Source organism: Brachyhypopomus gauderio, chromosome 5 (genome assembly GCF_052324685.1).
Source record: "Brachyhypopomus gauderio isolate BG-103 chromosome 5, BGAUD_0.2, whole genome shotgun sequence".
NCBI lineage: Eukaryota > Metazoa > Chordata > Actinopteri > Gymnotiformes > Hypopomidae > Brachyhypopomus > Brachyhypopomus gauderio.
In genome coordinates, this window is record NC_135215.1 from 4,754,349 (window position 1) to 4,779,312 (window position 24,964).

General features: G+C 43.4%; 1 protein-coding gene across 3 annotated transcripts in view; it reads right to left on the reverse strand.

Annotated features, from left to right (window-relative positions):
* tmem178bb (transmembrane protein 178Bb) overlaps positions 1 to 24,964 on the reverse strand; it is a 66,352-nt gene that overhangs the window by 9,750 nt on the left and 31,638 nt on the right. For all 3 annotated transcript variants that reach the window (XM_077005079.1, XM_077005078.1, XM_077005080.1), the window contains exon 3: positions 24,363 to 24,476. In XM_077005079.1, coding sequence (XP_076861194.1) covers positions 24,363 to 24,476 — 114 coding nt within the window. The remainder of the gene's footprint in view (positions 1 to 24,362; positions 24,477 to 24,964) is intronic.

Genomic DNA, 24,964 nt, shown 5'->3' on the forward strand with positions numbered 1-24,964 from the left:
GCGGGTGCATGTCTAGATAAGCGGACTCTCTCTTCTTTATGGTGCTTCTGCACACAATAGATGTGAATAATGATGTGCCTCAAGGAGGCTTCAAATGATGGCACTCGGTGCGCCTTAACTAGAAAGTTAACTTGGTTTGCCAAAGGCTTCCCTAAACCACAAGTGGGTTTTCTTTTCTGTTTAAGTCTTCGAGCATATTGGAAACACTGCCCTTAGTCCCTCATCCAGATTGATTGATTGATTGATTGATTGATTTAATTTTTATTTCAAGTCAAAAACAATAGTACATACAATATCACATTAAATAAATTCAATTGGAAAAAAAAAGAATAAAAGTTCAGTTTGTACTAGCTAATACACACTATCCACTAATTAATGAATTATAACTAACTTGAAAAGGAGTGGTATGAAGTTAAACTTATTTACTCCCACCCCCATTCACACATAATTTATATGGATACCGTTACTACAGCTGATCACTCATTGTTATAATGCAGCTTGTCATACCAACATAATATAACAACACATTACAGATCGCTATTATCTCAATGCAATATACATCTGGGTGTTTATGTTTACACATATGTACCCACATGCCCACAACTTAATGTATTTTGATATGTATACTTATTAACATGGAGATAATTAGAACCTCTTGCCAACAGTCATATATTGTGACCAAATCAATTCTTTGTATCTTGTTTTAAATAGATGGATATTTGGGCATTGCTTGAGTTGTAGACTCAATCGGTTCCAAAGCTTTACACCAGACACAGACACACACCACATTCTCCTTGTAGTTCTCCCTGCTTGGGCCTTAAAGTTACTACAACCCCTCAGATTATAACCTCCTTCTCTTTGCGTAAAGAGTTTCTGAATATTATAAGGCAGTTCATTTTTACTTGCTTTATAAAGAAGTTGTGCAGAATAAAAATCTACTAAATCAAAGAATTTTAACAATTTAGACTGCAAAAATAGAGTATTTGTGTGTTCAAAAAATCCAACTTTGTGTATCACTCTCATTGCACGTTTCTGGAGTATAAGGAGGGGTTGTAGTGAACTTTTATAGTTATTGCCCCAAATTTCTATACGATAACATAAATAAGGTGAAATTAATGAACAATACAATAAATGTAGTGCATTATAATCTAAGAAGTGTTTGATCTTGTTGATAATCGAGACACTTTTTGAGACTTTGCTTTGTGTGTGTCTAATGTGTGGTTTCCAGCTTAGCTTACTATCAATTACTATTCCTAAGAATTTAATATCTGACACGATCTCTATTTTAATACCATTTATTTTTATTATTGAATCTTTATTTTCTTTGCACTTTCCAAATAATATTGCTTTTGTTTTAGCCAGATTTAAAGATAGTTTGTTTTTATCCATCCATAATTTTAATTTATGTAGTTCAGTATTTATATTATATATTAAATCACTACAATTCTCATTCGAATAAAATATATTTGTGTCATCCGCAAACAAGATTAATTTTAACACCTTGGATACATTATATATGTCATTGATATATATATTGAACAATTTTGGACCCAGTATAGATCCTTGTGGGACACCACAAGTAATACCCAAATACCCTGATTGTGACTCCCCCATCTTCACGTACTGTTGTCTCTCTGTTAAATAGCTTTGGATCCAGCGCAAGGCCACCCCCCTAATGCCATATCTTTCCAGTTTTTTGAGTAATATGCCATGATCAATAGTATCAAAAGCTTTTTTTAAATCAACAAATAATCCCACTGCATAATTCTTCTTATCTAAGCTGATTGTGATCTCTTCCACTGCATCCATTATGGCCATTGATGCTGACCTTGCTGCTCTGAACCCATACTGACCTTCATTAATTATATTATGTTTATTTATAAATTTCTCCAATCTATTATTGTACAGTTTCTCTAAAATTTTGGAAAATTGCGGGAGCAGAGAGACAGGTCTATAGTTTGTGAAGATGTGTTTATCTCCATTTTTAAACAATGGTATTACTTTTGCAATTTTCATTTTATTTGGAAAGGTTCCTGTTTGAAATGAAAGATTACATATATACATTAATGGTTTAGAAATGGTATGTATAATTCTTTTTATTAATGTCATCTCAATATCATAGCAGTCTGTAGATGATTTATTTTTGCACATATTAACTACGTCTATTACTTCCTCTTCAGTTACTCCCGACAGAAACATTGTATTTAAATTTCTTTCTATAGTTGAAGTATCTAGTTCATCGCCTGTGCCCTTAGGGATTTTATCAGCTAGTTCTGGCCCAACATTTACAAAGAATTGATTAAAACTGTTCACTATTTCATTCATGTTGTAATTATCACCGTTCTTATCTACAAAGTAGTCCGGAAATAAGTACTTGTTTGTAGACCCTTTAAGGATTGTATTTAGAATACTCCAGACCTTTTTGGTGTTGTTTTTATTGTTTTTTAGGAGATTGGTATAGTATAATTTCTTACTAGCTCTTATGATATTAGTCAATTTATTTTTGTATGTTTTATATCTTTGTTCAGATTCTTTGGACCTTAATCTAATGAATTGTTTGTATAACGTATTTTTCTTCTTACAAGCATTTTGTAAACCCTTAGTTAACCATGGACATTTCATGGCCATGTTATTTTTTTTAAATTGCCGAATTGGACAATTTTTGTTGTATATTGTGCAGAAGATCACTAAAAAATTTTCAAAGGCACAGTCCACATGTTTTTGCTTATATACAGTACTCCAGTCTTGATCTAATAGGTCATCATAAAATGAATTAATAGCTTCCTCAGTTTTTACTCGTTTATATATGGCTTTCTGGATCGATTTACAGTGACTATAACTATCATCGTATATTGTGAAAACTGGCAAATGGTCTGATATGTCACAAATCATTAGACCACTGACATTTGTGGATTCCATATTATTTGTAAAAATGTTGTCAATAAGTGTAGCACTATGTGCTGTAATTCTGCTGGGTTTTATAATAGTTGGGTACAGACTCATACTGGACATCCTGTTGATATAGTCATCAGTGATTCTATGTTTATTTGGATTTATTAAATCAATATTATAATCCCCACAGATGAATATAGTTTTATTTCCTATTGTCGAAAAGGTTTCTTCCATCCAATTAGTAAATGTTTCTAATTTTGAGCCTGGAGATCTGTATAAGCAACTTACAATTATGTTTTTCTTTTTTACATTTAATATTTCAATTGATATGCATTCTAACAAGTCACTTATCGCTGATGACATTTTTTCTATTAATTTATATTTAAATTTTTTGTGGACATATATAGCTACTCCTCCTCCGACCTTATTTACTCTATTTACATAATTCAGATTATAATCGTTTAATTCAAAATCAATACCTTTATCTTCGGTAAACCATGTTTCCGATATTGTTATAATACTGAATGGTTGCTTAAATTGTTTTAAATACTCTTTGATGGCATTGAAGTTAGTGTACATACTTCTGCTATTGAAGTGAATTATTGAGAATTTCCCTTCAGACTTAATAGTATTGTTATAATCTTCATCAGTGAAGTACCTACAGTCTATTATATCGTTTGATGATAATAAGTTATTATTAGGATCTAATCCTTCTTCCAAGTCTAGGTCATGATGCTCAATATACTCAAATGGGTTCAGAACTATGTGTTCACAGCCCCTAAGCATTTGTTGTGTCCCTAAATCATTACCATCTTCTATAACAGATGAATTAATGGATATCATCATGTAAAAATGAAAGGAATTAACTCATTAACCCTGTAGTAAACTCATTCGTATTTTTCCAGTTCTTTTATATCTTTAATAACTAGTACCTTGGCCTCTTCGGGTGAGCCTTTCAGTTTGATGAATACTTTATTCAGATTGGAACGTTTATAAGTGAACAACTCCAGCTGATTGGTTACTCCTACGAAGCATCACGTCTTATGGCTGCGGAAACTGATTTGGAGTGACTTGACATGTTTGCGCATGGCACTCGTCGTGGCCTTAAAGCGCTCTTGCCAAGAAGTGCTGACTTACTTTTCTGGTGTGTGTTTCCATCTGCCTTGGCCTCCACAGAGGACAGCCCTGCTTTGACTGCCTGGGAGGATAATAGAGATTCATTTCATTAGCCCATGTCAAGTGCCACCGGGGAGAGCACAGTTGTAGTCCTGGAATCGAATTCTCCAGGAGACGGTAGCAGCGGGAGCTGTGTCTTTGAGCTCTGTAGCCCCCACCAGAGTGCTGATGTGATGATTCATGGGGTGAGGGGTCACGGCATAGCCCAGGGTCAGGGCCCTCTTGCATATTGACCTCTCCATCTCTTAGGAAAGGTAGGTTGAAGAGCCAAGGACCAAAACACATGCTCTATAGACAGTGCCGTTTCAAGGTATTTGGGGGCCCCAAGCAAAGACACCAACCGGGGCCCCCCCAACCTCCACACCAGAAATCTCATGCCCAAACCCCCCTCCGGCCAAAAAAAAAAACATATCTGGCCGCAGTCCACCTTCAAGAACCACAGCATATACACCTCAAACTAACTACAAATTTACTACTTGTAGCTGAACATAGCAGATTTAAGTATGGGATTAACCGGGACGTATATATTGTTTTTAGCCTACCTGCTGCTAAATTACACCATTTGTACAGGTAGGCCTAATTTATCCAGTGTAAATCTTCACTTACCACTGTCTTGTGTTTTTTTTAGGGGTGTGCATAGATTAATTTTTTTAATCTAGATTAATCTCACTGAAATCTTGAAATTAATCTAGATTAATCTATATTAAAATGGCTCATATGTGTGCTACCCAAGTAATAACTAAAAGTCAGCTTTTGAGATAGGGTTTCTTAATACAGAGGGTGCATTAGACCAGGTGCTCATCTCCTGTTTCCAAAATGCATCAATGACTGAGGAAGCTGTTCTACTTTGATACTTGAAGAAAAAAACATACTCAATAAAATGTAGGCTACTCGTGTTCAACGGTTTATTCAGTTAAACATGAATTTGTAAGCCTACATACTGTACATTAAAAGGGGTTGATAACATGTTTATTCAGCTAAACATGATATTTGAAATGTAAGCCAACATTTAGTACATTTAACATAATTTGGGGGGGACTTTTTCAGAAGCCGGTTTGGTCCTCTGCAGTTTTAACTGTTAAAAATAAATATTTAAATAGCGACGAATCTAGCGCTAGGACCATGCAGAAAACGACCGCTCCGAGCTCTGCTCCGGTAATATTTTACGTTCCTAAAAATGAATTTTCCATGAAGCAAACCTGGCGACTTCGTGGCTGCATCCATGTAAACACACGTACGATTTTTAATTCACAGGTTTGAAAACTCGTTCTCGCCCCTACTGTGCAATTTGGTTAGGAATACAGCCGAGCTAAACTGTCAAGTTGAAAGTCATCATAGTTTGCTTACCCATTTAGTAGATATATTAACGGCGATAATTTTTATATCGCCCGATAAGAGTATCAAATTAACGAACGCCGTTAACGGCCCACCACTAGTTTTTTTGTGTTCCTCTTCCTTCTTTTGTTTTCTCTTTTGGCTTCCTGATGGATAAATTCGCTTCATGGTTAAGTTTCATATTTGCCGGCGTCTAAAACTTGGCTGTCTGCCAGGACAGTGTCTGCCTGCCTTCAGCAGCTGGTGGGAGGGGCCCCTTGAGGGGGATTCTGAGAACAGTGTCATTGCTCATGACTTTGAGAATGTAAAGGGGGGCTCACACAGTTTGTCGCTCCATTTAATTCTTAACCTGTTGTTGTCTGGGGGCCCCAGGCCAGCTTGGGGCCCCAAGCAATTGCCTGGTTTGCCTGCCCCATCGCGACGGGCCTGTCTATAGAGCGCTCTATAAGAGCCTTAAGGAGCAGTTCGGCCAATCCATTGCAACATGGCAGACAGTACAGATGCATGCAGGGGGCAGGTCAATGCCAATGTCGGATCCATCGCTTCAAGCAATCCAAAGCCCAAGGGCACACCTCCTGGGGGGAGTGCTGAGTGGTCTTCTGGTTGTCTTTTATGGAGACCTACTGGCATTGGGAATGTGAAGAGAGGAGACAGGCTTGTACTTGTGGGTGGTAAGTGGTGTGTGCAGGTTTCATCGGATAGTGGTGTTAATGTCCACTATCCATGGGGTTAAACCTCCAGATAGTGGGGTTAATGCCCAGAGCATCCTAAACACGACGTCATATTCTGCCTCACAGCCAGATTGTAGGGAGGACGATTAACCAGCAGACCAAACATTTCCGCCACCCATTTAATTAGTCTAAATTGTGCTGATTGCAGCCATGGAGCGCAATGATTGCAATCGATGTAAAGTGCCAGACTTTGAGATCCTGCTCAGGAAATAATGCCTTCTTATATGCTGTAGCTCATAATCTGGTTCCAGGAAAGACGGTCTGTTTCCAGGAAATTGCAGGACAACCACCCTGCTGAATTGCTGAGTCCTTAACCTTCCTGAATACCCTGTACCACACATGATCAGTGGTAAAATCACACATCATTATCAGGACTAGGTAAGAGTGTGACTGTTTTGTGGAAATGACTGTGCACCAGGTTTTGATTAATGATGGATCAATTCCACAAACGCCTGCGGAAGGCCTGGAAAAAAACCCCAATGTAATCCATAACTCTAAGTCACAGATCCTTCATCAGTATCATCAGCGCTGTTCAGCTGGACATGAAAGTTCAGTTCAGAACTTAAATGACCAAAAATCAGTTTATCAGCCCATAGAACAAGGGAAAAATTTACTTCTGTTGGAGATGTTTCAAGAAACATTCAGAATAAACTTGCCTCCCTGCACTTTCCCATCAATCTCATCTTCTGCAGACTGGGGGTGGGAGTGGGGGATTAATAACTATTTTTTAATGAAGCTTCGAGGTTGAGTGGTTTTATGAGGTCATGCTTAGCTGGGGGAGCACTGATGGAGTTGGGGGGAGTAGGAGAGAATTGGTACTGACAGTTAATCACTCAAATTGTGCCGCAGTCCCCATACATTACCTCACAGACGTGTCGATTTGCATTAAGAGGCGACGGGTCAGGAATGAGGGAATCCCGTCTCTTACCATCGGGGTCAATGGGTGCGGGCCGGCGAAGACACCGGATGTTTGCTTCAGCACTTTTACAGGCAGCACTTATGCACTTATACACGGCACATTTGCGGCTGGACTGTGTACAGCCCTGCACCAGGCCTTGCTATTAGTTCAATTCAAGGAAAACTCCACAACAGCATCAATTTTATGCTTTGCTGGACATGAAATCCAGCAGGGCATGTCAGGGTAAATATAGACGTACTGCTCCAGTGTTTTGGTATCTCGGATGAGCCTCCCTATTAATGTTCCTGCCGGTGGCCTGGGATGTGTTGGCATGTCTGGAAAGCGCTGACTGGAACACAGCAGGGGTCTTGGCACTAGAGCCCCACGTCAATCACCTTATCCACCCTTCATCTGAGCAAGCTCGCGCAGGTGCCAAAAAATCTAAAAATCTAGCGGGGGGTGGGGGGTGTGTGCTTTGCAGCGGCCGCTTGACATTGTTTACTTGGAGGGCGGCAGGCAGTCGGGTGGAGGGGGTGGGGGTGAGTGGGAGGAAGGTGGAGGTGAGTGGGAGGAAGGTGGGGGTGATGCTTGCGTGCACTCCACAGAATCTTTGCTGCCACAGCGATCGAAGTGACTTAATGCCAGTAACTGCTGCTGTGGGTCACGGGCGTGCAGGGGTCAAAGGTCAGAGCCGGCATGGTGAACCAACGCAGGGGGGTGTTGTAGGGAGAGTCTAGCCTGCTGTCAGATTCAGCGCGAGGGCTCGCGAGCACAGCCGTGGAGATCCATACTGAGCGATGGGCCAAGCTGAGACAAGTGCTGAGTGGCTTTCACCAGTGGCGCCTTTCATGTTTTACCCCACCAGGCAAATCTGACAGTGTGAAAGGCTTCCAACAATGGCGGAGTGCAGGAAAACCATTAGAATGTCCGACAGCTGCGATGCCTTGACACTAAGTGGTAATGCAAAGGACAGCGTCCGCGGAGTGACGCTTCCTGCTACTGAGGCTCGTGCTGGTGAACAAAGGTGCCCAAGCAGTGTAGCTAACAAGAACATGGTAGAGGCCCAATCTTTCTGCATGCTTGGGGATCACTGTCCCGCTGTGTGCTTGGACAGCACTGTCCTGCGGTGTGCTTGGGCGTCAATGTCCTGCGGTGTGCTTGGGGCTTCACTGTGCTGCTATGTGCTTGGGCGTTCCCCCTCTCCCTCTGCATGTTAAATCACACGCGCCTCCCCAACTCCACTTGGCAGGGGCCAGACAGGCCATTTCAGAATGGGACAGCCAGCCAGAGCTCACAGGAGGCCGGGAAGGGGGGGGGGGGGGGGGGGGGGTGTGAAGTAGCTCAGGGTCGGTGGGACAGTGCCTCTTTCAGGCTGACCCACCCCCTGCTCTTTGTTAAGCGCAGGGTATCAAACTCCGCGTGCCAAGCTGAGCGCTCTGCAGCTGAGTGATCCGTGCTAAAAGCCTCGTGTGTCTGTGCGCTGACTGCCAGCTGTCAGGTGCTTCGCCGGCCCCTTCTGTCAGGACCGTACGTTGACTGGCGTGTGGCGTCAGCAAAGCTACGCCTCCACCGACACCCCAGGCAACCTCACACTAGAAACAAGAAACATGAGATGGGTACACCCTTGCTTTGTTTAACACACTTTATCAAGGGCTGAACACTGGTGGTGTGCAGTTGTTTCAAAACGCAGAGGCCTTTCCAGATGCTACCAGTGTTCTGCCAAAGTCAACACTCAGATGTTTGATTAACAGAGGGCGTCCACCCCAGGAGCCCTCGCACCCTCTACTCCATGACTGTGGCCTTTCTCTTCCATTAATCCGGCATGCCTCTCCTGTCCTTCCGGCATCGACTTGAGCTTCAAATAACCTGCTGTGCCCACTGAGATCCTCTCTCACCTTACTGCACACACCCAGCAGCTCCAGTTAACGGAAGCGGAGCACATGGAGAGATGGAGCGAGGCAGAAGGGAAGGTAATTATGCCCTTTGTGAGTTTTGTGAGGGAAAATTAAAACTTGAGGGACTGTGCAGGTCCTTCAGCTCTCCCACACTGTGTGTCTTCTCTGTGGACAGAAATACACACTGTCTGGGTGCAAGTAACAGACCAGCATTGCGTGGCCAGATGATAGACACACTACCAAGAGCGAAAACCAGTGGATCCACCGGAGAAGTGATCCATAGAAGTGTCTTGTTCGCTGGCCAGAAACTGAAACAGAGAAACACACACCTTTGATGTACCAGTGAAAATGTCAGCTTAGCTGTGAACTGCACTGTGGGCACACGGATTGTCTGGAAAGTTTTCACAGCGGTATGTCCAATCTAGTGTGAAGATGTGGATTCATAGACTATACGTGATTCGGCCTGTCGGGTGAACCTCCACAGGATCTAAGTCAGCAGTTCCCAAACGGCTCTCGCAGGGATTTCTGTCGAAAGTATGACGCCATGTTTCCTCATGTGAGCTTCTGTGCCTGAAGAAAAGCAGGACATAAATTGGGAAAGAGGAGCATGGTCCCTGTAAAGAGGAGACACCCACTGGCTCTGCGCCCCAGTCATCAGTTCTTTCTCTTTTTCTTTCTTTTTTTTTTTCCTCAAGTCCACTTGAATCCAAGCACTCGTACTTGGTGACTTTGCAAACATTTGCATTCGTACGCACCCTCTGAGTGTTTTGGGGGGCTGAAGGATGCTGCTTTCTGTCAAGATGCGAACGCTGGGTGTGGTGGTGCCTTTGATTTGCTTTCAGTGTTGCATCACGGTGCAATAACTGCAAAAAGCTCATCATTTCTTCATGATATGTAATAACCATTATTATCAGCCATTAAAAAGATGGCCTTTAATTGCCTCTGCCTCCCACTTAGATGACAATAAGCAAACCATAAGCACTAATAAATGAGGAAATGGAAGTGTAACGTAGAGCGTATATAAACCCACAGACACCACAGTGATGCATATAAAACCACAGACATCAAAGTAGCGCATATAAACTCAGACACCATGATAGTATGTATTTACCCACAGACACCACATTAGCGTGTATTAATCCACAGACACCACAGTAGCGTGTATTTACCCATAGACACCACATTAGCGTGTATTTACCCACAGATAGTACAGTATGTGGGCAGGTAGGATTTTCAGATGCTCTTTGGCCACTGTGGTTGTTTTGTTTTATTTAATGGCCTGGGTTCTATAAGTGGTGGTTTTGACCGCTGGGAGACCTTGCTGCTGTGAAACAGGGCACCTGCTCATTGGCTGTAGTCTGTCCTTCCTTTAGGTCCTGGGTTCACCTTCTGCCATGCTCATTTGAGACCATGTGACTCTTGGGCTTCTGAGTGGCTTCCGCATGCCAGGCACGCTCAACAGTGCCAGGGCTTGGTCTCGCTGAATGCCAGAGGCACTGTGGGATATCAGTAAATGACTCTAAGGGAACTTCAATTGCCACGCGGCATGACGGCGGTGAGAGACTTCAACGTTTGTGCGGGAGATTTGTCACCAACTGAGCTGGTGTGAAGCCCACTGTTGTCCTATGGTAGGCCTACTGTTGTCCACTGTTGTCCTATGGTAGGCCTACTGTTGTCCACTGTTGTCCTGATTACCAGAGATACAGACAAATAAAACACAAAAATTTTATGGTTTCTGTTATCACAATTAAGAGATTTTAGTATTAAGCGTTTTTAACCAGCAGAATGTTTAAAAAGAGGTACTTGGTTCTAATTCAGTGCGCACTCATGGTACACGTAGAAACAGGTGGCAGGGAGTACAGAATTTAAAAGAGGTTTATGGAAAAAATCTCCAGAAAAGTTTGCATTATCCTAGTGTTGGCAGCTCCATTGTTTGGGACAGATCATCATCCAAAATACACAGAGCTTCAAAGAGACTTGACTTTCTCCAGAGAGAGAGAGAGAGAGAGATGTAGATGACCTTGGGTGTTCCAGCCTGTCCTTTAGTGGTGTGCAACGAGGAGATAAGGATGTACCTGCTGATATTTGCCCCCTCACCATGCATGGGCCTTTTACAGCACAGGTGGGCAGAGAGGCAGAGGAGGGTGATGAAGCTGCACGTCTCCTCGTGGAGCTTTTACAGCCGCAGACCGGATTGACAGGGTCTCGCTGAGGGAAGCAGCTCGTATCGTACAGCTGTGGTTCTGGGTCTTGGATAGCGTCTGTCAGGGCGTGTGGTAATGTTTGCGTACCTTGTCATTATCGGTTATCCTTTTGAGGGGCACAATGTCAGTGGCTCAGAGCATGTGGCTTGTGTGATGTTGTTTTCTAGAATGTTCCAGGCCTTAACTGTAGACCAACAAAACTGTAGATTTCTTTATACATGACTCCGTATTGCAGTTGATTTCAGGTTTCTTCTTCTCTCCTTCTAAAACTTTATTTGCATATCCATTTGGATCCAGAACCATTTAAGTGTAGTTTCGTCCTTTCACTTACAATTCAAAAACACATCTGTCATTGCCGTCACTTCAAATTTCAATATTCTCTAACAAGTAGGTCTAACAGAAATATCGCCTTCAGCAGGCCAAGGTTGGCTAGATTGCCGCTAAATAGATCATTGGAAATTTGAGTTGCTTTTGAAATCGTTTCCAAGGAATGCCATTTCCGTTTTCCCCATCTAACTTTAATTTGATTCTGGTTCAGATGCTTGTAGTCATCTCCCCAGAGGAAGCACCTCTACACTACAATCACCCGATGCTGCCTTCATCAAGTATATGTGAACATCTTGGTTTTGTTTTAGATCATATGTCCTTGCCTCAAGACTGGGAAGATCGATCATGTGCATGAAACAACCAGACGAGGATCTTATAAGGTTTCGTCTACTGCACCACTCAATACCGCAGTCCCATATAATACAGACTCATTCCTTGATGGCCAAAATCACGTCTAATCTCTAAAGCACAGAAAGCATTCTGCCAAGTGTAGTGGGGAAACAACTGTACAAAATGTACTGCAGAGTAAAGGGGAGGTGTTCTCAGCTCCAGAGGTGCTGGAGATGCTTCTTCTGGTATTGTTCAGAAAGGATCTACACGGGTGCAAGCATGTTCACAAAGACTCTTCCACTGTCAGCCACCATGGATCAAAAGCTGCGCACGGCAAAATGCGAAATCCAAAATCATCAAGGCTTAAACAAATATCTACGTCTTCCTCTCCTCTCCTGTGTAAATGGGAGAGTGCAATCCTTTCCAAAATTCATGCCTCAGAGCGACTTGCTGTTGGATTCTCTGTGAAAGTTGTAGGAAAAGGTCTGAACATAAGACCCAAGACGTTCCTGAGCTGAGTTCTGCAGGGAGATCAGGGAGTCTGCGTACAGTGCACGCATGCTTTTAGATGAGGCAGCGAATCAAATGGAAGCTCTGCTTTAATTGACCCCTTGAGAAAGGATTTTATTTTAATGTGCTGTTCTCTTTAAAACAAAGAATAAACAAGCAACTGAATGGAAAGCAGCTTGTTTTCACAGCAAAATCTGATTGGCTTTGGGTTTGTTTGTTTGTTTGTTTGTTTGTTTTTCCTCTGCAAGCATTTATATATGCGCTTGAAATGTTTTGCAGTGGTCCGACGCCAGCCGTGAATTTCTTTTAAGGTTAAAAAAAAGACGTAAACAGCCATGCCTGCTAGTCTTCAAAACATTTGCTTAAAAAACGGTTTGGCTCACACAAGATGTTTGTATATTGATCTCCCGACACATCACAGCACAGAAAATGCACACCTCCGCTATCTTAAAAGGGATCTGGGGGGGGGGGGGTCTCAGTGACCCGTTTCCAGACTATAAGCAGATGGTGTGAGACGTGCGAGAACATGCACGTTGCGTGAAGCTCCCTCTTCCGGTACTATGCCCTGCCCTGCCTACCTCTGCTCCACTCGTGCCCTGGATCATACACACACTCCACGACTGAACCTGGCAACCCAAGGGCCCGAACCTTTGCTGTTAATCTACAGGCCTTTTACTTGGCTTCTACCCAGCCACGTTCTCCATCTTCTGTGAGGTGCGAGGAGACCGGCTCCCAGAATGCTCGGCGCTGGCTGACCTTGGACCTTCAGTGAAGATTGGCATGGCTGTCTCAGACGATGTACGAGTTCTTAGCATGCGGCAGGTTAAACGGCCTTCTGACTCTCCAATGTGCTTCTTATGAGGTGAAACTGTGCACGTAATAATGGGAAATCAAGGTAAAACATATTCCTGCAATGCAATTTTTTGTTTTTACGATAATATACCAATAATATAATACCATTACAGCCAGATGCACACTTCTCTTCTGTGGAGAACATACTGATTTGGACAATGTGTAAAGCCACGCTATTAATATTCCTAAAGCTGCACATGCATTGATTGCACAGAGTGCCTCTTATCAGGTATATGGCTACAATTCTAAGGGATGGAGGATGCTGAATTTTAATCAGCATTCACGTCAGATTAGGTATAGTTGTGAGGTGGGTGCCCGGCTAAACCTTTCAGCCACGGGGTGGTTCTTGGAGGAGAGCTGTAATCTAATGACAGCAATGCGAGGGGTGTTACCGAACTGAGCGCTGTGAAATTCAATGTGGCACACAGCAAAAGAGCCGTAGGTCCCATCCTCCTCTCCAAAGTCTAAATGAGTTTGGGATTTGCCAGTCAGTGGACAGTCAAGGCCCTGCAATGTGACTAACTAGATTACTTTGGGGGCAGGCAGAGGGGGGGGGGGGGGGCAGGTGTATCCGTGGAGACAGTAGGAGACAGGGCTCCTGGAGCAGTAGATGATAATGGGGTCAGAAGGGAATATGCTCATATGCAAATGGCGGGTGCTGGACTCGCTGCATGGGGACGGGGCTTGTCTGTGGGCCGCCTGCTTCCTCCTGCTCATCGCACGCTCCTGCTCAGCACCGCCCCTGACTGAGAACACGCGCATCTGCCTGACTGCACCCAGGGCTCCATTATCTTAAGCTCCATGCATTCTACATGCTTTAGTTAGCCAGCGTTTTGGGCATCTGTGTTTATTTTCATCATATCAACAGGAATCCATTTGGCAGATATATTTGAGTGCTCTTTTATTTGCTCCAGTGGGTTGTGTGATAAGCGTTTAATTGTATGCATCCTTTTCTGTATGCGTTCACTATGCAGCAAATGAAAGGTTTATTACTACACTCATAGAACAGTTATGCTAATGGAACGACCAGGGGTTGTTTAGAAGAACGGTTGAAGCATGCCTTTGAGTTTAAATAAGTCATTTTATGCATTATAGTTTCGCCTGTCAGAAGATTAGCATTTGATTGATATTGCAGACAATAATGGAATGTTTTTTTTTTTTTTCTGACAAAAGAAGAAGAAGGAAGTCACGGGTTGATTAATGGTTGATTAATGAGTTGCGTGAGTCCCAGAAGAGTTGGGGCGTCTGCGAGCAGCTCGTGGCTCTGGGCGCTGGAGTTTGGCAGGAGCAGAACCGCCTGGGTCTCCTCCCTCCCCAGCGCTTTCGGAGGAGCGCCAGAATGCTGAGCAAACACATGGCACGCCTCCAACCTGCACATCTTACTCATGCAGTCTCGAGCAACGCAACACACACGTGCACGCACGCGCATCACAACACATACCTGCCCCTTCCTATCACATGGAAATAACATCTGTTGCTCTCTGAAGATGATGTGGGGAAACTGGATCACCGCCATGCTGGATATTCCCAGCACCCACATCGCAACAGCTCTATTGCAAACATTCTAGTCACTGCTGATGGCCCTAAAACTGCTGTTTTGCTACCGGCCTTTTAAAATAAATGAGTAATGATGCGTTTGGCTGTTGATGGTGCATCAAGAGTGGGAGGGTGCTGTTCAGTGTGTCACTCGGAGGGAAACGGAGCCTCTTACAAGAGAGACGTGCTCTGAACCCTGCTGTAAATCCTACCGTCTGCTCCTCGGTAGACTTTGACTTAGCCAGTCTGGGCCTCGGGTACGGTAGAAACCTGCGGCTGGGAAACACGACTCTATTTAAGGAGCCAAACATTATGTCTCTCTTGATCGTACTGATACATTCGGTTGTTTCTAGTCCCTTGTGAGCTGAATACTGAATTATTCGTAATATGCTCAGCTAATTCACACTAATGAATGTGAGATCCATGGATGTTGATGCTCAAAAGCAGAGCGCTACAGAATAACATTTACAGCTGACCCATAATCCCGACGTACACTGGATTAAAAAGGGGAGAAAATGTAGAGGAAAACAATCTGGCCATTTTGAACATATAAGGGCTTTAAACATTGGAGGGCGGGGCATGAGAGTCATCGTCACTAGAGCCCATAGCGAAATTTAGTGGGATTTTCGATCATCCATACAGGACTGTAAGGGAGGGAGGGCATAGAGGCTATTTTTGTGCCCGAGGGTTGCACTGCAGAAAAGAGATTATCCATACGGGTAAATATAGAGCAGTGCTGAGTGGATTAACAGAAGAATGCAATTATGCTTCAGATGCACTGTAGCCGTGCTCTTGTGCACATTTAGTCATCGCTGGATGTGTCTGCTTTGTTTTGGAAGCACGTTACACTGCTTTGCAATACCTAGTTATTATTTCGCTTGTTTGTTTACTATGAGTTCACTCCCTTAAGTGAAGATTATTTTCAAATATGCAGAGCCGATGCAAAAACTGAGAATTCCATGAAATCATCAAGGTCACATTTTTCTGAAATCTGATTGCTTTAGATCATGTAGCAAAAAAAAAAACCCATCAGTAATGGACGTTCCCAAGAGTAAAGACAGACGTGATCAGTAATGGTACGCAGCCTCGTGTGGTTCCTGAGCCATATATCACAGCAGGGTCATGCATTGATTATGCCTAAGGAACGATGTCCCTGAATAAGACTGAAAAGTCTCACTGGTCATTTGCTGATGTAATGCATGTGCAATGGGTAACGTCTACACCTGGTGAAATGCATCAACTCCAGCTCACTCAAAGGCAGCCTATTGATTTTTGCTCTCATGAGAGATTGCCTGCTACATTACAGGGAGAAAACAGAAAAATCACCAGAGCATGAACAAGTAGAATTTCTGGCAATTTCAGACATTTACTTTATAATCCAGTATGACCACTGTTTCTAAATTCTCAATTAAAAAACACTTAACAATAAATACATTTAGTGTGTGCTTTGTCTTGAAAACTGAAAAACTGAATTGTATAATTGTATAATATATCTTTACTTTTAGAGCATACAGGAATCCAATCTGTTTTTTTTAAACTGCCTGATTTTAGAAAATCATTGTAGTTACAAACATTCCAAATGTCATGATTTGTCAATAACACCGTGAGGTCATCCACTACCATGTTTCAGTCCACTTGCTGTGAATGTCATATAAGACGCCGCTGTCTGGCCCGCTGTCTGGCCCGCTGTCTGGAGTTGCCCAGACGAAGATGGGTTCCTCTGCTCCTTCTAAGCATCTTCCCTTATGGGGGACTGGAGATTTTTCCCTGCCATCGATGCCTTTGGCTTTGCTCATTAAAGGTCTGCACCACTAATTCTGTAAAGCTGCTTTGTGATAGTGTGTATTGTAAAAATAAAAAGTGTTATACACAGAAAAATGAATTGCAGCTTGAGGAATTCTTGGTCCTCACTACAAAACACACACACACACACACACACACACACACACACACACAGAGTGAAGAGTCATTACGACGGCAGTCATTAAGCTGCCCCCACTGAAGCGATTAATGAACTCGGGAAGCCACAGTCAAGCAATTCTGCTAATCCAGGAGATTGTCTGTGGATGCGGTAGCCAATGGCAACGAAGCCTCGGCTTTGTGGATGGAGGTGACAGTGTCACAAGTGGCACCATCCCCCATCATTACTTTGCTGTGATGCAGTTCTCCAACATTCCCACGGGGAATGGTCATTTGAGATCTCCTTTACCTTGCTGTTAACTACGCGGCACCAGTACTGGGCTGTATGCTTCACATAACTCCTGCCTCCTGACAGAACATGGATGAATATGCTTCGACCTTGCCGCACGTTTGATGCTGAAACGATGTCCTTGAGGATATTTGCAGTTCATATTCATTCTGCCACTGGGTAAGGTAACACTCAACACAAGGACTGGACTATTCACTACTGGAGCAATAGGCCATGGCTGCTGACCTTGGCATCCTAAACTGACAATGCAACAAAGCCGAGAGAGAGCGTGCATGCATAAGTGTGGGGCTGCCCGTGTGACCTTGCTTTCTCCTACCACGTTTACTGCCACAGGGCTTCATGGAGGGTTCCTGGCTTAATTTAATCGGAAGATAACGTTAGTGCACAACGGGGTTGGGACGTGGCCAGTCGGCACACACTCTGGGCAGCAGTGAGTTAGAACAGGCCTGACCTGTGAATTATGCTCCAAACGGCTGCATCTCTCAGTACACTGCAGAATGCTGAAATCTAAATGACAGACCCACTGTTACGACTGTATTTGGTCATTGTATGGCGTTTATATAACACTACAGGGAGGAGAGGATTGATGAAAGACTTTGGGAAAGGGATAAGGTATCATGCAAAAGTGCAAGTACCATTCCATCTGATATGTGAGACACAATTGTATTGGTTTTCACTAGACAGCAATGCTTTCCTCTTCACAGCAATGAATAAGGCAGAACATTTTGTCCTGTGTGGTCAAAATGATGGAGCAAGTCAGAAATACGTAACACATCATACTGACATTACATAATGTGACGTTACTGACATCAGTAAAAATTTCATTTCATCCCAACCTGGTATGTCATTTCATTTTAATCTAACATGCTGGGTAACTTCCGACATGGTGGTTTCCCGGCACGTTATCATGAATGAAACGGCTAGAGCCATCATCCCCAGGCCTTGCAGTGAACACCACACTGGCCTTGGTAAGCCCATTCTTTATGCCTGGCGTATCTCACACATGTGGGTGTGTGGATCAAAGTCATCTCTGATCTCACTGGCCACTAGTCACTCCTGGCTGGCCCTCTGTCAGATTGATCCTGGCCAATCACAGTCCTCTAGTGCTTTTGGGTCACGCCCTTGAACCAAAAGGAAATCTGGTGAATCCAAAATGCCCAGAGTGCATCTGCGTAATGAGGTGCATCGATCAAGGCCCGGATCATCAGTGTGCACCACCACCGGACCCGCCCCCCTTTCCCCCGGACTCCTTCGTTAATTACTCTTGATTGCATTTCCTACCCCTCATTGCAAACAAGGGAGATTTAAATGCATGTGAGTTCTGCTCATGTCTAGTCCATTTGTCTCACTGAGCATTAGTGCTGGTAGCTGCCAATCTCAAAAACACACAGCACCTGAAAACAGAGGACCAGCGATTGATTTCACTGAACCCGAACTGCAAAAATTATCAGCAGCTGTGTGCTCAGCATAATTAGTCTTTTGGTATCTTTCTGAAAATGTGCATTTTTAGACATGATCATTTGGTGTAACTGGGGGTGTAATGATAAATAAAAAAATTTTAACAAGACCTTCGTTTTCCTTTATCAAACTGCTGAACCAGCAGATTGACAATCATTGTAAATGAGTAAAATAAATTATATTATACTCAAAGCCATTAAAACAATAATCTGCTGATTTTGGATGACTTTTTTCATCTTCGATTGCAGTCATTTTCTAAGCTCTATGAAGCAAGCATGTTCCTCAAGGCATCAAGGCCCCAGTTCTGCATTACTGAGGCTTTTATTCAAATCACAGAAACACCAGGTGTTCAGTTAGCAGAGAAAACAGTCAACCAAACAGTCTCTGACAGATGACGTTAACCAAGGTGTGCTGTGGGTTTAATTGACATTTCGATAGTATTCGGTGCTCAAGGCACTCAGAGCATTTTCTCTGTAATCACTTCCATTTATTGGTGAAATCGTATGCTTGTGTTGTGTGAAAGCCACAACAATAAATCCCATGATAGAAAAGACAAAATGGTTATCCACACGATTTTCTTTTAGGTTTTCAATGTGGAAACCTGGACAGCTGGTAGATGAGCTAGGAAACAAGGCACAAATGATTTGCAATGGCGAGATGCAAAAACATAATTTTCTTTCATTGTTCTCTCCCCTGGGTTTTCCTGAAGAGTTGATAAAGAGTTCATAAGGAGTGCTGTTTTCCTTTCTTTTAAAGTAGTTATTATATCCATGCGTTGTTTTATTACAGATGCAGTAAACATAAGACACCCAGGGCTGGTCTTGTTAAGAGCTGGTCTTGTACTGCTTACCACTTCTAATTCTGTAATAAAGTACAATTTCATTTCCATTCGTTTCCTGGTTATCATAAGCCAAATGAAGCTAGCTAGCTTAAACCAGATGTTATGCACATGGGGTAACGTGGTGGTAAGGTTTAATTGTATAGGCTAGTTTTTCTTACAGAGTTTGTCTCGGAGTGGTATTCTCTCTGTTTGCTTATGCAATTTGATGGTTTAGTGTTGAAACTCACGTTTACTGTACTACTCACTGTAGGTATGCCTCCAAAATGTCAAATCAGTGGCACCACAGGCACGTGACTGCACGTGACCCATACGACATGACTGACCCACATGAGCCTGCAACAAGGGCAGCAACCACGCGTGGTCTCAAACTCAAACAATAAACCAGCGTGCTGAGCACAGGACCCAAGCCAGCCCTGGAGAGCAGCCAAAGCTATTGCTGAGTGACCATCATCCATAAATTGAACATTCATTCATTCATCCAGCTTAGGGAAAGACAACACAGTGCAGCATTCTCATTCAGATAAAGATCCAAACTTGTGAAGTGTGGTCATGCACGGAAAATCTTTTTCTGCATCGCTTTACGTGATTGTGGATCAATGGTAGAAGCAGGTTCCGTCTCTAAAATGTCCAACCTTACTGTCAGGAACCGACCATTGTAAAGGTTGAGGGAGTCAAACAGGTGTAACATAGCAGAAAGGAAAAGGATTCATCAAGGGATTGGTGGGGGCGTGTCTCATGATAAGAAATGTCAAAATGGCCAATCACGGATGTGAAATTTCTCCATTGGTTGCTTCCTTCTCCCGTCGTGTCTCTCTGACTCATACCTGCTATCCTATCAGCCGCTCTGATGTCGGCCCAGGTGGCCCCCCCATGGCTTCTGTTTTCATTTTCATTATGTATTAACGCAAAAAAGCTTGTGGAACTGACTTGTTTGAGAGAAATGTAATCTAATAGGAGCACTGAACAATAGCTGCAATGTGACAAAACCCAGAGAATCATTACGTTAAGGAGGACTGGAGGCACGGAGAGGGGTGAATTTACACTTCTTGCATGATATTACAGGTACTGATAAGTTAACACTGAAACTCACTTCATGCAGTAGAGTTGCATTAATTGTTTTACCCCATCTTAACTGTAGGTGATTGTACCAGTGGCAGTTAATTACTCTTAGCATCCTACTTCCTCTGAGTATCACAATCTGGTGTAAGAAGACTAAATTACAGCTTGGAATGTTGTCATTACAGATGGGCGTACTAAATTACAATGCTGAGTAATCAACTGGTAATAGAGCCCAAAAACAATAACAATGAAACCACCAAATGCATTTTTAATGGAAGGTTAAAGTGTAGTTGTATGATCTTTAGGTTAGGGAATGTGATATTTGCTACTTCACAATTATGTAGAGCTGTCCTGTGGTTGTAGCATTTCCAGTGATCAGGCATCAGATTTGACTTGTACCACCACAGTGATGGTGTGAGTCAGAGGACTGGGTGTACTGCTGCTGTTCACCGTTCTTTGCTTTCTCAGACATTTCACAGCCTTAAAACAATCCATTTGAAAACTATCAGCATCATTACTGTGTCAGCTGACCATAACTGAACGGTGTGTAACAGGATCATCCTTGATTTCATTGTTATTACTATAGCTAGGTGTCTCTAGATATTGCTTCTGTCCATATATGATGTCCAAAGTTATGACATCATATGACATCAAAGTTATGACATCATAACTTTGTGCCCGACTGGTTCTCTCTCAGGATAACCTGGATAACTTTCGTTCTGCTGAAAATGCATAGCACATTCAAGACCAAGACAAAACAGTGGCAGGACACTCTTGCCAACTGAAATGGTCCTAATGTACTATGCATATATGATGAAGGTAATTGACTTCCATCACACTTAACAGCCAAGCATATATTCTTCCTCACTTTCACGGAAGGGTCAGTCGATTTAAGTGTGTGAATTTATTACCTTACTGACCAATATCAAAGTTGGTGTTGTCTTTGTGTTCTGTGTGTTGCTCCTTGTTCATCAGCAAACGGTCCTGCCTGTGATCAGTATTCTGAGATGGGGCGATTTTGCTTCCAGGGGAATAATTAGTCTGACACCTTTAACCATCTTCTCTGATTATACCCTGTCATGTTCATTGACAGCTCGTTCTGTGTGCCTCCTTTTGATGTTACAAAACCCCTAAGATGCCGCATTTACGGAGCAAGGCCTCCTCTCTGGGAAACAAAGAGTAAAAAAGAGGAGAAACCCCCAAAGGCATCGAGTGGGTTTAAATAATGAATGGCCGGCGCTGTCCATGTCTGGAAACAAAAGATGTAGACATGTGCGTGTGTGCAGATAGCACAGGTTTCCATCTGTTGCTTTGAAATTCGGCTGTAATAGTGAAAGCACCTTCATTTGTAACATCACTGCTCTGCCATGGCTGTTTCTAGACATCTGACTGATGTGTACAAATAAGTTCTTACAAGCTTTGAAGCTCAGCTGATGTCACTTGAAGGATTCTTCAAATGCATATTGTGGAAGTGCAAAAAAATAAAAAGTTCGAACTTGCTGTCGTATGACTGTCACACCCTTCATGAAAGTCAAGTTTCAGCATGTCATCCGAGAAGAACAGTGTTAGAAAGTGACCAGGCGTGATATGATGCTACCTGTTCCTTATCACTCTGCCAGTCACTAGTGGATGTGAGCTGCAGGGTCATAGCTGTGAGCCACTATCCCTGTTCCGCTATCCCTGTTCCACTATCCCTGTTTTGCTAACCCTGTTCCACTATCCCTGTTTCGCTATCCCTGTTCCGCTATCCCTGTTCGCTATCCCTGTTCCGCTAACTCTGTTCTGCTATACTTGTTCTGCTAACCCTGTTCCACTATAGCTGTTCCACTATCCCTGTTCCATTATCCCTGTTCCGCTAACTCTGTTCTGCTATCCTTGTTCTGCTAACCCTGTTCCACTATAGCTGTTCCACTATCCCTGTTCCATTAACTCTGTTCTGCTATCTTTGTTCTGCTAACCCTGTTCCACTATAGCTGTTCCACTATCCCTGTTCCATTATCCCTGTTCCACTAACTCTGTTATGCTATCCTTGTTCTGCTAACCCTGTTCCACTAATAGCTGTTCCACTATAGCTGTTCCACTATCCCTGTTCCATTAACTCTGTTCTGCTATCTTTGTTCTGCTAACCCTGTTCCACTATAGCTGTTCCACTATCCCTGTTCCACTATCCCTGTTCCATTCTCTCTGCCCTCTTCTCCTCATTTCTATGATTTCTCACTCATTTCTGCCGAGTTATTCGCTGAGGTGGTTTGGGCGTCTTTATCTGGCCAATGTGTACTTGTTTTTTATTTTATTACTTTTTTTTACAGCAATGGCAATTTGGCCCTTTCAGATGAGCTACGGCATGCCAGCATTGCTAGTAATATGTGTGTTAAATCTTTCAGCCAGACACTACCCTGACTAGGAGGGGTGACCTTCTCCTCTGTTGAGGACAGTTGGCTTCTCCTCTGGTTAGCTCAGTTGGATCCAACACCCTGCTGACTGATCAATCTGTGTGTCACTCTCAGACTCCTATACTTGACTCTAAACGACTGTCAAGACTGTTTCTGACTCAGCAGACACAAGATGCATTCAAAGGAAAGGCCTATGAAAACTTGCTAAATCTTTATCCATGGTACTGAGGTGCTTTCAGCTACGTTGTTTTCTGGAAGTAAGCCTGACCAGAAGGGAGATCTGTGAGGGAGAGGTGCTCCCGAAAAGACTGAGCGATGTGAGTGGTGACATGACTAAAGCTGCCTTGAGCTGAACTTCACCACACACTGATTCACCCTGAACACAGTGACAGTTCTGAGCCAAGCGGGGGGAAAAAAAGAACCACAGGAAAAGCTTTCCATTGCAGACTGCATGCATTTATCATTGGTAGCACTTGACCGCACCAAGCTCTGGGTCTCCATCAGACTGGAGGAGCTGGAACGAAAGAGCCGGCAGGCTCGGGGGCTAAAGGAATGTCATCTCTCCTGTCACCTGACAGAGGCCGATCTTTGCGGCGCGGCGAAGCGTGACTGCCTGACAGTTTGAGGACGCGCCGCGTACCGTCTCCATCCGCCGTCTCCGCTCGTCCTGCTGCCGTCCTGGAGCCCGGATGCAAGCTCACCCCTCTACCGTGATCCCTGACAGGCCCGGCTCCCTTGGAGCATGAGGAAGCCAAAGTACGCTCATTCACACTTCTGCTCGATGGTCACTTTCAAAATCATGGCCCAAATGTCTCCTGTTGCTCAGTGAAGCGAAATTCTGATTTTGTGTGGCCAGGGCCTTCAGCCCAAAGGAGTGTTCAGGCTGGATTGTCATGTAGTTATCTTGTACCTCCCTCCTTGCAGTCTTCATAGCCTGCTCAAATCTGTGTTATACTCACGGTTGCCAGGAAAGGGTTTTGAAATGAAATATGATTTTTGCATTGGTTTTAATTAATAAAAAAAATCTCAAAGCAATATTAACTTCACTGTTGGGTTTGCTGGACATCTTGACTTGAGACTAGCGTCCTATTACAAAACAACAACGGATTACTATGACCATACTGCATTAGTTGGTTCCGTTGGGAGCTCAGTAACTGATGATTGACTCCACAGTTCTAACCCACAGTTTCACGACTTTCCATAGCTACTGGTTTTGTTAACCCTGAGTCACAGCTTTCTGAGTAAGTGAGTCATGAGTAAGTCCACGAGAATGAACCTACTGAGCATTAATCTGTTTCTTCCAACGTCATTGCTTTCTTTGAAGGACTACCAGGGCCGGCACCAGAACATATACAGTGGGGAGCATCAGAAAATTTTGGGGTGGCGAACTTAAGTTGTTGAGCGGGGGTGGGGGGGTGGTGAACGTAAGTTTTTGAGCGGGGGTGGCGTGTAACGATTGTTGAGCGGGCGAGGGGGCACCATGTAGCAATTGTTGTAAAGTAAATGGGTCTTATTATTTACATTGAGGGGGCAGGACACCTCGCCTGAGGGGGCGACGCCCCCATTCGCCCCCCCCCATCCCGTGGCACCGGCCCTGAGGACTACACAGTTTGTGGAGGACAGTCTTGTGAGCACAATGTTGGCTAGACAAATCCATACCAATCCATAAGAATGATCATGAGCTCAAGAGAGAAAGAGAAAAACTCTGTTACTCACGCAAGGAATGCCACTCGTCTTGCCGGATAGTCTTGGTGATGTTATAGGACAGATTCTTAGGAACTGTGGCAGAGGAATAGTGGTATTTGATGTAGGAGCATCTTGCAATAGCACCTAGAACCAAAAAGAGATCAGACAGTTAAGAGACCACATATCAGCCACATGTAACCTTATTTTAGAGGTTAAAGAAAAAAAAAAAACCAAATCTGTTTTAAGCAACAGTGACGGATGCAGCAAGACACGTCACTGATCCATAAAGCTGTGGATGAACAGATATGTTCTGCTTTATCCAAATAAAGGTCAGTAGTTTCTGATTTACAGTGCATTTCACTGTAAATGGTTGCTCGCTTTGGTGAATTTGTTGTGAAACCATTTTTTAGCACCTGTTTTTGACACTCTGGTTCCAGTGCCTTTGACTTAATCTTACTGCATTTTATCAAAATCAGAGCAAGTAGCAGTATGTGCAGTTCTTTCTGTCCTTCTGTGTGTGTATCTGTCCTTCAGCTCTAAGCACCTCCATACCGCTGTTCTTCTAAACTTATTTCCCAGCCAACAAACTCAAAAGGCTTTACGCTTCCATTTAAATCCTTAGGCCAGTACGT